Below are 14100 nucleotides of genomic sequence, written 5' to 3'. Positions count from 1 at the left end.
TCCTTCATCTTATATTTTTAAAAACAGTTTTATTGAAATATATTTGACATATCATAAGACTCACCTTATTAAAATTTATAATTCAATAATTTTTGGTAAATTTACTGAGTGATGAAGCCAGCATAATGAATCACTTTTAAATAATTTTTATAACATCAATAAAATCCTTCATGCCCATTTACTACTTAATCTTCATTTCCAACCCTGACTCCAGTCAACCCCACTATTTTACTTTCTTTTTTTTTTTTTAAGATTTTATTTATTATTTATTTGACAGAGGTAGAGACAGCCAGCGAGAGAGGGAACAAAGCAGGGGGAGTGGGAGAGGAAGAAGCAGGCTCATAGCGGAGGAGCCTGATGTGGGGCTCGATCCCACAACGTCGGGATCACGCCCTGAGCTGAAGGCAGAGGCTTAACCGCTGTGCCACCCAGGTGCCCCCACTATTTTACTTTCTGTCTCTGGAGATTTGCCTTTTCTCTACATTTCACATAAAGGAATCATATAGTAATATGTGGTTTCTTTTTTCTGGCTTCCACTCAGCACCATGTCTTCAAGGTTCATCTGTCTTTTAGCACGTGTCGATAGTTCACTAGACAATATTCCATTGTTTGAGTAGGCCACACTATTTATTTACCCCTTGATGGATATTTAAATTGTTTCCAGTTTTGCGTTATTATGAATAATGCTGCTACAAATATTTGCATGCACATCTTTGCGTGGGCATAAGCTTTCATTTCTCTTGTGTAGATACCTGGCAGTGGAATTGCAGGGTTGTATGGTAATAATATGTTTATGTGTTTTAGAAATTGCCAAACAGTTTTCCAAAGTGGCTTCTGCACCTCGTTTAGCTCTTTCTTTATTGTCAGAGGAAAAAGACAATGTTGCTGTCATTCATTCATTCATAAAACTCCTTTCTTTATTTCACGTGTATTGAACACCTACATTGTCCCAAGTATTAATGATATAACAATAAATGACAAACTCATTTCCTTTGAAGTGCTCACAGTCTATTGGAGAAACAGAGAAATAGTCATATAACTAAATACAGGAAGTGAAGTATAGAGGCAAAGCCTGCTTCTGGACACAAAGAGGAGGACACTTATTCTAGGCTTAGAGGAACAGGGGCAAATTTTGGAGAAGGTCACACCTAAGTTAATTTGTGGAGCTATATCTAGGGGAGTGAGGTTGGAAGGGCATTGTAAGTCTCGGAGCAGAAGGGAAACCTGCCCTGCCTGTAGTTAGAACCCCTTTACTCTGATCAGCTTTACCTTTATTCCATAGCAATTTTTGCCTGCAATGGGCTATGTAATTTATGTTGATGAATGTGTTTATATGTTGCGCTATTGTCTGTTTTCCCCTCAAGGGTAGAGATCTCTGTCTGTTTTGTCCACTGATATACCCCAGATGTCTGACATGGTGCGTGACACAAAGAAGGTACATAATAAATATTTGTTGAATAAGTGAATGCGTAACACAGTTTTGATAAAAATGTGTATTTAATGCTGTCTAATACAGCAACAGAAGCTGGGATCCCACTGAGATGAACGAAATCAGAGTTGCTGGGAAAAGTGGATGGACTCATACGTGAGGAAGAATACCTTTGAGATTGTTGAACATTATACCAGAAATGGAATAGCATTGTCTCACTTCAGAATTTAAGATAGACTTGGTAAGACAAGGTTGCATAATGGCCAAAGGATGGTTTGATACCTCGGGTAAGAGAACAAGATTTTTTCAAAAGATTTATTTATTTATTTGAGATAGAGAGAGAGACACGTGCACAAGAGTGGGAGGGGGGAGGAGGCAGAGGGAGAGGGAGAGAGAGAATCCCAAGCAGACTCCCAGCTGAGCGTGGAGCCTGATGTGAGGTTTGCTCTCATAATCTTCAGATTGTGACCTGAGCTGAAATCAAGAATTGGACACTTAACGGACTGGGTCACCCAGGCACCCCAAGAGAACAAGATTTTTTTTACATTAGGATACAGAGAGAAAATTGCGGCTACCAATGCAGAGCTTTCAAGTAAATTTTCAGAAAGTTAGGAATTATTGAGGAGGAAGGACACATTCAAGAAAAGTTATTTTGGTTAATATAACAAGGAACAAGGAATGTGAGGGGGTAGGAGGAGAAGAAGGAGGAGGAAGAGGAGAAAACTGTCATTCCTTTAGGATTTTCCCAATGTGATTGTCATCTTTAAGGCATTTTTGCAAGTCAAATAAGCAAAGGCAATTTTTGACACAGTTATCTGTGATTTTGAATACAGCTTGAATGTCTTCAGTACAATGAAAAAATGCCTTTGCTAGTGAAGGAAAGATTTACTGAGGAAAAACTACTGAGGAAAAAATCTTTTACTCAAATTCATTTTGGTTCTTAGTTGAAGGACTCTCAGCCGTTTCAGTGGTGCAGGAAAAAAAAATCCACCCGAATGATGATTTATAATTTATTTACATTTCGGTTTTCATTGATTGACTTTATATTGTTATCATCTAAGATGGGATTTTGTTCTGAAAATAAATTGTCTACAGAATAATAATGCCATAAATTTGGTGTCAATTCTAATTCGGCTCAAGTGGAATATAGCTTTTTCTTTGTTTGAGTTTTTTGTTTAATTTTGGTTGAGTGAGGGGCCAGGGAGAATGGAGGAGATGAAATTGTGTAATTAAGCAGGCCTTGATCATGAAGGGTCTTCCTGCTCTGCTAAGGCAGTCAGACTTGGCCCAAGGGCCATTGGGAACTGCGGAGAATTTTAATGAGACAAGTGACACAAAGTGTGTTCAGGGAGTCACGATTTGCCGTGACTGTGATTTGGACACCAAATTGAAGGCAAGGACAGAATTAGAGGAAGGTTGAGAATAGTTTGCCAGACTTCACAGTAAGTGAGGTGAGAATCGGTGAAGGAGGTGCTAGGTGATGCATGGACGGAATCCTGGGACAGAGGCTGTGGTGATACATCTCCGTGATGACTTGTATGCGTGCTGAGAAGGGGATGGGAGCGTCAAAGATGTCTGCCACATCTCCTTTTTTGACAACAAGATTGAAGATAATATCAGTCAATGAAGTAGAGAACACAGGAGAAAGAGGAGCAGGCGTTTTGTGGACTAAGATAATAAGTTTGGTGTTGGATTTGTCACTCTTGGAGAGTGTCTTATTTTGTACAGCTATGACAAGATATCTTCAGCTGGTGGCTTAAGTCATTTATTCCTCACAGTTCTGGAGGCTGGGCAGTCTAAGATCAAGGTGCTGACAGACTCTGTCTGGTGAGGGCCTTCTTTCTGGGTTGCAGATGGCTGCTTTTTTGCTGTAACCTTACTTGGAGGAGAGAAAGAGGTGGGGGGGTTCTGTCTCTTCCTCTTTTTAAAAGGGCATTGATCTGATCATGGGGGGTTCACCTTCATGACTTCATCTAAAACTAATTACTTCCCAAAGGCCCCACCTCCAGATGCCATCACATGGGGGCTTAGGGCTTCAGAATAGGAATTTGGGGATGGCGGATACAAATATTCATTCTGTAACAGGGAACCTATGGAATGCTCATGTGAACAGATAACGCCAGGCAGTTGGATCTCTGGGACAGGAGCTCAGGATTAAATCCCAGTTTGAGGTATAGGTTTTGAATATGTGGGTTCAGTTGTGATACATGCCACCATGGTAGTGCATATGGTCCCTCACAGAGAGTATTGGAAATGAGAAGAGATTAGGTTTGTGTTCCGAAGTCTGGGGAACACTGACATTTAAGAAACAGACAAGAGAAGAGGACCCCGTGAAAGCAAGCAGATAGTTGGAGGAGAAGGGATCAGCAGGAATATGTCAGAAAAGCAAGAAATGAGGTATTTCTAGAGAGAAACCTTAAGCTTTAGTATCGGTTACTAGAGTTCAGTTGACTGAGGACCAAAAAAGGTAGATGGGATTTAGCAACATGAAACTCATTGGGGTTCAGGTAACTACAGCTTCTGTGGAACACTGGGCATAACAATGAATGACGGGAGGAAATAGAAACAAAGGATGAATATAAGTTGTTTTCTTTCTAACACAATTATAGAAATTTACATTAAATACTTTAGCCTAACATAGCTTTTGTTTTTAATTGAGGTGAAATTCACATAAGATTAACCCTCCCTTTTTTTTAAGAGGGAGTGGAGGGAGGGGCAGAGGGAAAGGGAGAGAGATAATCTTAAGCAGGCTCCACCCCCAGCATGGAGCCTGACTCGGGGCTTGATCTCAGGACCCCGAGATCATGACCTGAGCCGAAATCGAGAGTCGGATGCTCAACTGATGGAGCCACCCGGGCGCCCCAAGATTATCCATTTTAAAGTGAGCCGTCAGTGGCGTTTGGTGCACTCACAATGTCCTGCAATCACCACCTCTGTCTAGTTCCAAACATTTTCAACCCACCGAAAGGGAAAACTCATACCCATTAAACAGTTTCTCCCTATTCCCCACTTTCCCCAACGCCTGGCAACCACTCATCTGTGTTTTGTCCCTGTGGATTTTTCTCTTCTGGATAGTTCATATAAATGGAATCGTACGACGTGTGATGTTTTGTGTCGGGCTTCTTTCACTTTGCATGATGCTACTGGGGTTCATGCACACTGCAGCGCGCATCAGCGCTTCCCTTGGTTTTATGGCTGAAGCTGCCATTGTATGGGTATACTACAGCTTGTCTATCTGCTCCCCTGTCCATGGGGCTGTTTCTACCTTTTGGCTACTGCGAGTAGTATTTCTATGGATATGCATAGTCCTATATTTATTCGAGTACCTGCTTTCACTTCTTCTGGGTTTATATCTAGGAGTAGAATTGCTGGTGCCTAACAGTTTTTCAAAATTATACTTTTTTTTTTTTTTAAAGATTTTTATTTATTTACTTGACAGAGAGACAGCCAGCGAGAGAGGGAACACAAGCAGGGGGAGTGGGAGAGAAAGAAGCAGGCCCTCAGCAGGGAGCCTGATGTGGGGCTCGATCCCAGGACCCTGAGATCACTCCCTGAGCTGAAGGCAGACGCTTAACGGCCACCCAGGTCCCCCCCCCCCGCCTCAAAAATATACTTTTATAAATGCTGATAAAAATCCACAGGAAGTATTGTGCATTATAGAAAAAGTTGATTTTCACAGTCTGTGTTCTTTAAGTACTTTACATTCTTTTTGAGAGAGGATTGGTGAAATGATGAGTAAACAGCTCATCAAGAAATAAATGAGTTGTATGAAAGCATGCATATATATATATATGTATATATTTACATCATTTTTTAAGAAGGAAGTTCCCTTTAGAATTGGGTTTTGAGCCTTATAAGAAGAAAGTATTTCAAATGAAGAGATTGGATAGATTAATTCATGTAGGAGAGGGAAGATAGGACAGGCCTAGGTTTGAATGCTTCAGTTTAATTTTTCTGAAGAAAGGGTAGGAGTTGTACTCTGGCTGGGGATAAGGGAAAGAGTTGCAGAGTGATGAAGGAAGAGGACCCGTGACGCTAAGTTAATAGCTAGCAGACGTCTAAAATTACAATTGTACTTTCAAAATCAGTTTTTTTACTCCTCTCCCATTAGCTGCTGATTGATTTATGATTAATCTTGCAGACTGTATTTCTCTACTCAGAGACACCAGTGTAGATGGAAGAAGATTTGGGTTCTATATGTGACAGGCAATCTAGTCTCCTTGTGTTTCAGTTGTATTTTATCCATAAAGATGAACAAATGCTCAGAGAGGTAGAACGATAATTACGTTTCCTTTAGAATTTTTGGTGTTTTGAAGGGACATTCATGTGATGTCCAAAAGAGTCATTTTTTTCTGCAGTCTTTCCTTTGTAGAAAGGCCTCCTAGGAATTGATTATGGAACTGAGATTTTCCGAGACATGGCTTTGTAGTTGGGAGAAGTGCCTATAGACTTGGGAGAAGAACTATTGTTTGTTGAGTATCCGTTAAGTGTTTTATTTATCTGCCCTCATTTAAGCCTTCTAACAACCAATAAGTTGTTGGATACGTTATGATATGAACCTTGACTTGCCAACTCCAAAATCCGGCCTCTGTCTACCCTATGCTAGGACGCTAATTACATTCTACCTTCTGTGCTTGTAGCTTACTGGAGTATGAGAACTGGCTTACTGGAGATGAGAATGATGCTGAGGATGTCTACTAACTCAGCAGGGAGTGGAGCTCTGATGGGTTAGCACTGGTATTTTCCAGGGAGACAGGAAGGGGTGGGCCAAGTCCTATGCATGCTATACCTTGGCCATCCTAAGCTGTGTCATGTTACTTCTCATGGAAGATTCTGGATGACTTACCAGGAGAATATTAATTTCTCTCATAAAATACATATTTGGATAAGTCCAATGCTGATTCAGGGAGGTATCTTTTAATTTTCTTTCATTTCATTATATGATCTCTATTCAATGTATATGATCTCTATAAACTTACTTCTAGGATTGACTCATTTATTCATATCTGTTATACGTATTTTTCTCAGGCAGAGAAGGCTGATGGATTTGTCAACCTGCCTGATTTCACTGTGGAGAGAGCATCCGAATGCAAGAAAAAGCAGTAAGTTGCCTATCATTTTCCACAAAACCCCGAGCCAGAATAACATCCCTTCATAATTTTAGTTTCTCAAGTGATGTGGTCATTTGGAAGTTAGGGAAGGTAACACCCAAATATCTAAGAATTTTGAACTTTATAGATTGGCATCCTAAACAACGGTGTAAGCGTTTAACCCCTTGTTTTCTGGAATTTCATTTTGTGGAACAGATGGATTTTAAAACCCCATGGAGCCTTGGCATGGCATCATTTGACAACCGTGTCTGAGATGGAACGAAAAACAAGCTCCCGTCCAGGATGGGCTGGGAGATCAGATGTCAAGATATTTTCTGGGTTAAGAGAATGACTAGTTCAATAGGACTCACCAGAGCTGCCGAAATGATCGCAAGACCAGTTTCTTTTTCTTAGTTCATAACATTGTCATCCTTGAAATAGAATTCTTTGAGATATTTTAGACTTTGGGAGTATACCCTGATAGAATTTAAGTCCAAAAGATTTGAGAACAGACAGGAAGCAAAAAAAAGTCACCGGCTTATGGTCTCCATTTTACCGAAAAGGGAACAGCCCAGAGAGCCTGAGCTTGCCTAGAGCTCACGGGAGAGTTGCTCTGGATCCGCCAACCATATGCCCATTGCCTGCTCTTTCCATGGTAGCACCCGGCCGCATTTTGCAAATGTGTCCCCTTCACCTTTTTCTTGTTCTTCTTCTACCTTTGACATCTTTTTTTGTTTTCTCAGAAAGGCATTTATTTCCCTACTCACCTGTTACCAGTAGTGGCAATTGACTAGATTTTTCTAAGAAAATGCATAAATGATGTTAGCTTTAAGTCTCTGCCCCTCTAGTGTTGCCGCATGTATCCAGGGATACAGAAGATTGTATTGATTTTCATGGTTTTGACCAAACTGGTTATTTACCAAAACGCTGGCCTGTATGGTAGGACTTCCGGTCTCATGATAAAGGGGAACTATTTCATTGTTTGCTAATCTTCAGTATTTTATACTTTTAAACTGAAAATAAATATTTTTCCTTTACTCATAGAGGGTGGCTTGGATAAAGTTTTTGATGTGTTGTTGCAGTGTGGACGTTCTATACTTGATTATTTTCCTACACATAAAATTCTTGTATGTATTTGATTGAATTTGGATCAATATTTTGCTCTATTGATCTGAGTATTTAAGAAGACGTTTTTACTCGAGACGGTATTTTTTAAGAAAGAGTATTTACTCGAAGACGGTAAATTTTAATTTACTGTCTCTTTCTAGCAAAGCAGTGAGCAAATGAAAATACAAGAATATGCCCATATATTTTAAAAGGAAACTATCGACTAGCCAAGACTCAGCCCTATTCTGGATGTCTCAACATGATAAACTAATTCTCTGCTCTCTACATGAAATAGAGATTAGGCAATGGGTATTTAATGTAACTAAATCATTTTTTATACATTTACAAAGAAAGCAGATGATTTTGCCACACTTATATTTGATTTACTTTCAAACCCATTGACAGCTACACTAATTTCTAATTTTTAATGTGTCTGTGTTTTTCCCCCTTCAAGTGCTTTTAAGATCAGCCATCCACAGATCAAGACCTTTTATTTTGCAGCTGAGAATGCACAAGAAATGAGTGTGTAAGTAAAGAAAATTGCTAAATCTAACCTTTTTGGGAATAGATTACTTTGGTCAGGTGTTAGAATTTTAAGCATATGTTCATATCAATTCTTGTTTTATTTATTTCCGCTGCTTTAAAGACTAACCTCTTTCGCACTTGAAGTGTTCTTGCTTTTTTCTCCACCATTGGAAGCATTTTGGGGAACTACATAGATCAAAACGGCTATTTTAGGAAGAAGTAATAAGATTCTTCCGAGGGAACCAGTAAGTTGAGAAAGGAAAGGACAGAAGTCATTATAAGAAAATGTTAAAGTGAGAATCAGCATCACAGGGAGAAAGGCCTGAAAGTACCATGACCAATCTCACAGCTTTTAGAATTCTATGTGAAAAATATCTATAACATTTCTTATGTGCTGTGGAATTATCGTGATGACCCCTGTGTTTATCACTAATCCATATTCTATCCTGAAAATTTTGTAAAATGTCCTTGCTCAGAGTACATCTCACATAAAATTGTATATCCCTAACTCCCTTTCCTGGTTTTTTTTTTTTTTTCTGTGTAAGTAAGTGGAATAAATGCATAGAACACTACCTGCCCCACTCATTCCCTGCTGGTTTAGATTATAGTGTGATCACAATGGCTGTTAATTGAATGAGGCTATATATATTTGAGGCGCTTGAGGCATCAGACGGGCCTTCTATTTAACTGAAGCCCTATTCTCAGATTTCTCAGTGTTCCTCATTACCTTCACCTAACTAATAAAAACGTGTCTGTGAAATACCTACTAGGTGCCCCACTGCGGCAGATCCTGGGCAATAGAAATAAAAATACATACATAACTCATTCGGAGAGCTTATGGTTTAATCTCTTTTGTTTCATTATACATAATGATTTCCTTATCAATCTGCTCTATTTAATTTCTCTTTACCCTCTTGCTCTAGAAACCCAAAGAAAAAAAGCTGCTTTTCAACAAACATGTGTAAATCGCACACACACACACACACACACACACACACACACACACACCCTTCTTACAGGATAAGCCCTTCAGCAGCCTCAATCTTCAGATGAGGGCAGAACAACTCTTTATAGACCCTTGGGAAACCCCATTTTAAATGACAAGACAAGAAATTGACAAATTGAGTCTTTCAAACAAGACTTTTATTTACTTAAATGAAGAGAGACGTTGTTTCTACCCTCCTGATTTTAGCTCTCTCCCCTTGGCTTTCTCAAGCCCCTGAGAAAAAGAAGAGCAGATGCCCCCAAAGAAGAGAAGAGATTTCACAAAGCTCTTTCTCTTTTTGTTGGTATTGGTAACTAAATCCCATCAATGAGCAAGCCATACATGTGAAAGGCTTAACCCTTACCCAGCAGTACTTGGACCCCGCCACAGTGAGGGTCAGTCTGGAGCTGAGCCACCAAGTAATCCCCAGTGGTCCTTTCTGGCATTCTCTGGTGGTGGTAATAGCCATCGAAGCGGCATCTCTTTGGGCCTCCAAGTTAACTTCTCTCTTCTCCCACAAGATGATGCAGATGACATTTAAAGCTTTGTCCTGAGTGGCACCTGAAAAGCTCCCTTTCTTACTGAGGGGGCCAGTTTAAGCCAGTGAATAATGTAGCTGGGTATTTCTTTGTGAGACGCAGAGAATCTGGGCGGGGAGGGAGTGGCGTGTGGAGAGATGGGTCCTGTTTTAGAAGTTCGCTTCCTTGGGAAACTGCAGTTTTGGGTGGTGACGTTTCTCCCAGGGACGATGAAGGGAAAGGTAATTATGTTTAATAGAAATGCTGTGTGTTCGCAGGGACCCTCAATTTACAAGTATCGGGGTAAGTAATTAAGGGGAATGGAAGAGTTGCTTTCTAAACAAAGACTGGTTGGTAGCTGCCTTTCTCAGACGGTGTTTGTAGGAAGAACCTTCTTGTTTTGTATATCAATTTCTTAGCACTTGGGCTCCTCCAACACATCGAGTTAATATACAGCAAACTCCCAGGAAACATCTGTCATCTTCTTTTATGTAAATATAAGTCTTTTCGTGCATCTATTTATTTAGGCACAAATAGAAATTTTTCTACTGCCTTGATGTTTTCTTTTTTAAAAAAAAATTCTTAGCAAAGGAGGTACTCTAAGCCAGTGGATTCCAGAAAGGAAACAGTCAAACAAGATTCTAAACAGGGGCGCGTGGGTAGCGCTGTCCTTAGGCGTCTGCCTTTGGCTCAGGGCGTGATCCCGGCGTTGGCGTTCGGGGATCGAGTCCCACATCAGGCTCCTCTGCTGGGAGCCTGCTTCTTCCTCTCCCACTCCCCCTGCTTGTGTTCCCTCTCTCGCTGGCTGTCTATCTCTGTCAAATAAATAAATAAAATCTTAAAAAAAAACAAACAACAACAAGAATCTAAACAATCACGTTTTCCACAGCAAGTAACTAAATGTGGCAATTAAAAGGACATAAGTTTTGGGTAAGAGCTGGGAGGAATGATTTCTTTATTGTCAATACTCTTTCGTTTTGTTATGTTTCTGTATTTCTGTGTTCTGGAAAGGAACTTAGAAATGCCTTTTCTTGTTTCAAGCATTCTAAGTTCAAAGGTATTTCTTGTCTTGATATATTAAAAAAGGAAAGGAACTTAGAAATGCCTTTTCTTGTTTCAAGCATTCTAAGTTCAAAGGTATTTCTTGTCTTGATATATTAAAAATTGTCTCTTTTACTTTTAGATGCTTTTTTGGGGGGAGGGTCAGTATACAGTTATGAAATCAGGTATAAACTAAGAATATTTTGGTATTTTAAAAGTGAACCATTAAATTCACGGTGCTTTGCCTGATCAATTTTTAAAACTGTTCATTATAATGTTTCTTTTAGTTAAATGACACACAAAACATGTTCTTGCAAAAAAAATCCTATAATACAGAAGCACGTAAAGTGAAAACCTTCCCATAACCCAAACTTCACCCTCCAATTCAACTTCTCTCTTTAGGATTAACTACTTTTAACAGTATGACTGACCTACATCCTTCCTGATGCTTCTCTTTGCATATTGATTCATGCACATACACAAATTCATAGTTTTAAAAGTACATTGAATTAGGCCAATCATATTGTTCTGTACTTGCTTTTTTCACTTAAGAGTATGTTAGGATTTTTCCAGGCCATCACAAGGCTTCCTATCTGTCTTCTTATTAGATTTATTATTTCATTGATTGTACTGATGAAATTAGTTCTGTACTTTATCCATTTTCCTATTAATGATTATATCGTATCAGTGTTTTTTTCTCTTTGCCATTGCAAGTCTTGTTGAATTAACATTCTTCCACATTTATTTGTGGTTTGTAGGATAGACATCTATAATTAAGGGGTGCATATTTAAATTTTGATTAGTATCATCAAATTGCTTGCTTAAAATTGGCTGTATCAATTTTGATGTTCATCTAAGCTAAGGATGAGAATGTTCCTCCTTCTAAATTCTAGAAATCAGTGGTATTTTAAAGTTTTGCCAATCTAGTGGTGAATATTTTCCTGTCTTTGTATACGCATTTCCCAAAATACTATGGAGGCTGATAAATTTTTTCTATTTTTTTATCAGCCATTTGTATTTTTTTTTTCCTGTGATTGCCTGGGTGTTTTTTTTTTTTTTTTTTGGTTGTTTTTTTTTGGTTGTTTATTATTCTATCAGGTCTCGATGAACACTGTCTGGTTCCCATGGTGGGATCTGGGCCCACGTATTGGTCTGGTTTTAAATGGCCATTAAAGAGCTCATATTTGTCATGATGCTGAAGGGTTTTCTTAAAATGCCTTTAAAAAATATTTTATTTATTTATTTATTTATAATGCAATTGTCATAATTCTATAGTTGGTCTAAACATTTCCAGAAACAGCATAAATTTGTGGTATTAAAACCTAGAACTACTTATTTATTTAGAGAATGTGTGCAAGTGAGGGTAAGGGCAGGGGGCAAGGGAGAGAGAGAGAGAGAGAGAGAGAGAGAGAGAGAGAGAAGCAGACCCCTGCTGAATATGGAGCCCCATGCGGGGCTCAGTCTTATGACCCCGAGATCATGACCTGAACGGAAATCAAGAGTTGGACGCTCAGTGGACTGAGGCACACGGGCACCCCTGAGGGGATTCTTAAATGAGGCTGAAGCTCATCTTCCTTCTTGTAGAAAGCCCTATTTGTTTTTAAAAATGAAATTTATATATTTCCTGTTAATAAAAAATAAATATGGCAAGACCATAGCAGGTTGAGGGTTGGATAAGGATTCTTAATTTGTTGACAATTGAAGACTTGGGAATATGTGATCATTATGCAGTGGTGGGGAGCAGAGTGCTGGATAGTTCACAAGGCAGTACAGGACTAGAAGAAATAAGTGAGTCAATAAGTGCATAGCTTTCTTCTTATTTTATTGGTATTAGTTGACTTAGGCCACTACTGAATGCACTGGTTTCTCAAAAAAAGAAAAAAAAAGTGAACCTATAATATGGAATACTTTTTAAAAATATAGAAAACTGGAAAGAAGCGGGAAATAAATCAGGTTATTACCACCCCAAAATAATATTTTACCTTTAAATAGAAGGTTATATAGTTAGGAACATGTGAAATAAACTCATTTTGTGTCTTTTACAAATTTGTGTGATAAAGTATGTTTTTGACTAACCCCTTGGGAAGAAACTCCAGTGGCCTGAGGTCATGAGCCAAGTTTGAGTACCTTAAGGTTTGTCTAGTTCTATTTTTATTATTGATGTTTATTTGAAAATCATTGCCAATTAAATGGTAAATTGATAAGAAGATAGGACATTGTCCTTTTCTACCTAACATAAAATTCTTCAAGGAATTAAAAATTTCCCCAGCTTAGGAATACCTGTCAAACTCTGAGATCTTTTATTGATTAATATAAAAATTCTGGCTTAAAAATGGATAATCTTTTCTTTATTTTTTTGTGAAATAAAATTATATTTTAACAATTACAGAGATGGAACTTTAATGGTTAGGTTACTAAATTCAATGATAGAGTTTTGATGTTTGCTAAAAATTTGAAATGCACAACTACAAAAGACATATTTATTCATATATTTAGAATATCTAATGTGGTTGACCACCTTAGCAAGCTGGATAATGAACCACCTTGTTTCTTGTCTTTCAAAGACTATCCTGAGTAAGGAAAGTATTGTGAAACAAGTGGTTTTAGGTTTTGATACAACAAACTCAAGCTGTTTCTGGAAATGTTTAGACCAACTACAGAATTATGACAATTGCATTATAAAGTCTGGCACAAGACCTTCCTTCAGGGTCTAGGGGGCAGGTGGATAGGAGATGACCAATCTCTTGGGCTAAGCATTTATTTTTCTATTTGAATTTTAGGTGGTTAAACAAGCTTGGGTTAGCTGTAATCCATCATGAATCTGGTACAAAGGATGAAGGTATGTTCTATTTTAAATTTCTGAGAATTTAGCAAGAATGTTAGAATGAGATAGGATGGAAACACAATGTCAAGTTCTATGCGTAGCCTTGTCCTAATGAAACATACTTTGGCATTTAAAATTATCTGAAAATATGGAGAAGCAGACATATTCACACAGACTCACCAACATGGAATAGAGCTTCCCATGCTGGCTAAGAATCCTTTTTACACTTCACCCACACACTAGCAGCTGTAGGCTTCACTGACATCTCAAACAACTGCCTGTGCAAATGTTTTATTGCCCCACTCGCTGAATTTTGACTCAGAGACATGATCTCGTCATGATCTAGACAGATCACTTTCACCCCACTATTTCCTCTCTGATATTTTAATATTTCCACCAGGTGTATGCTGAGGCTAATTACTCCAAATTTGTGCTAGGAAACTGAATGTCAGATTGGGACACAGGCCATATTTTTAGCTCAGTCTATAGTTCTCTGGGTTCAAAAGCTACAGGAGTCGAAATCTTCTTAATGATGCAATTACTCCTGAATATTGAGAAGAAGGAGGCTTTAGGTGCTGGGG

At 38.6% G+C, this 14100-nt stretch overlaps 1 protein-coding gene across 10 annotated transcripts in view; it reads left to right on the top strand.

Annotated features, from left to right (window-relative positions):
• The window catches only part of IPCEF1 (interaction protein for cytohesin exchange factors 1), a 175333-nt gene that overhangs the window by 117565 nt on the left and 43668 nt on the right, over positions 1 to 14100 (top strand). For all 10 annotated transcript variants that reach the window (XM_040627984.1, XM_040627978.1, XM_040627985.1 and 7 more), the window contains 3 exons: positions 6458 to 6531; positions 8081 to 8152; positions 13476 to 13534. In XM_040627984.1, coding sequence (XP_040483918.1) covers positions 6458 to 6531; positions 8081 to 8152; positions 13476 to 13534 — 205 coding nt within the window. The remainder of the gene's footprint in view (positions 1 to 6457; positions 6532 to 8080; positions 8153 to 13475; positions 13535 to 14100) is intronic.

This window comes from Ursus maritimus, unplaced genomic scaffold (genome assembly GCF_017311325.1).
Source record: "Ursus maritimus isolate PB19 unplaced genomic scaffold, ASM1731132v1 scaffold_13, whole genome shotgun sequence".
Lineage (NCBI taxonomy): Eukaryota > Metazoa > Chordata > Mammalia > Carnivora > Ursidae > Ursus > Ursus maritimus.
Note: the sequence above shows the minus strand (reverse complement) of the source record. Positions and strands in the feature narration are given on the sequence as shown.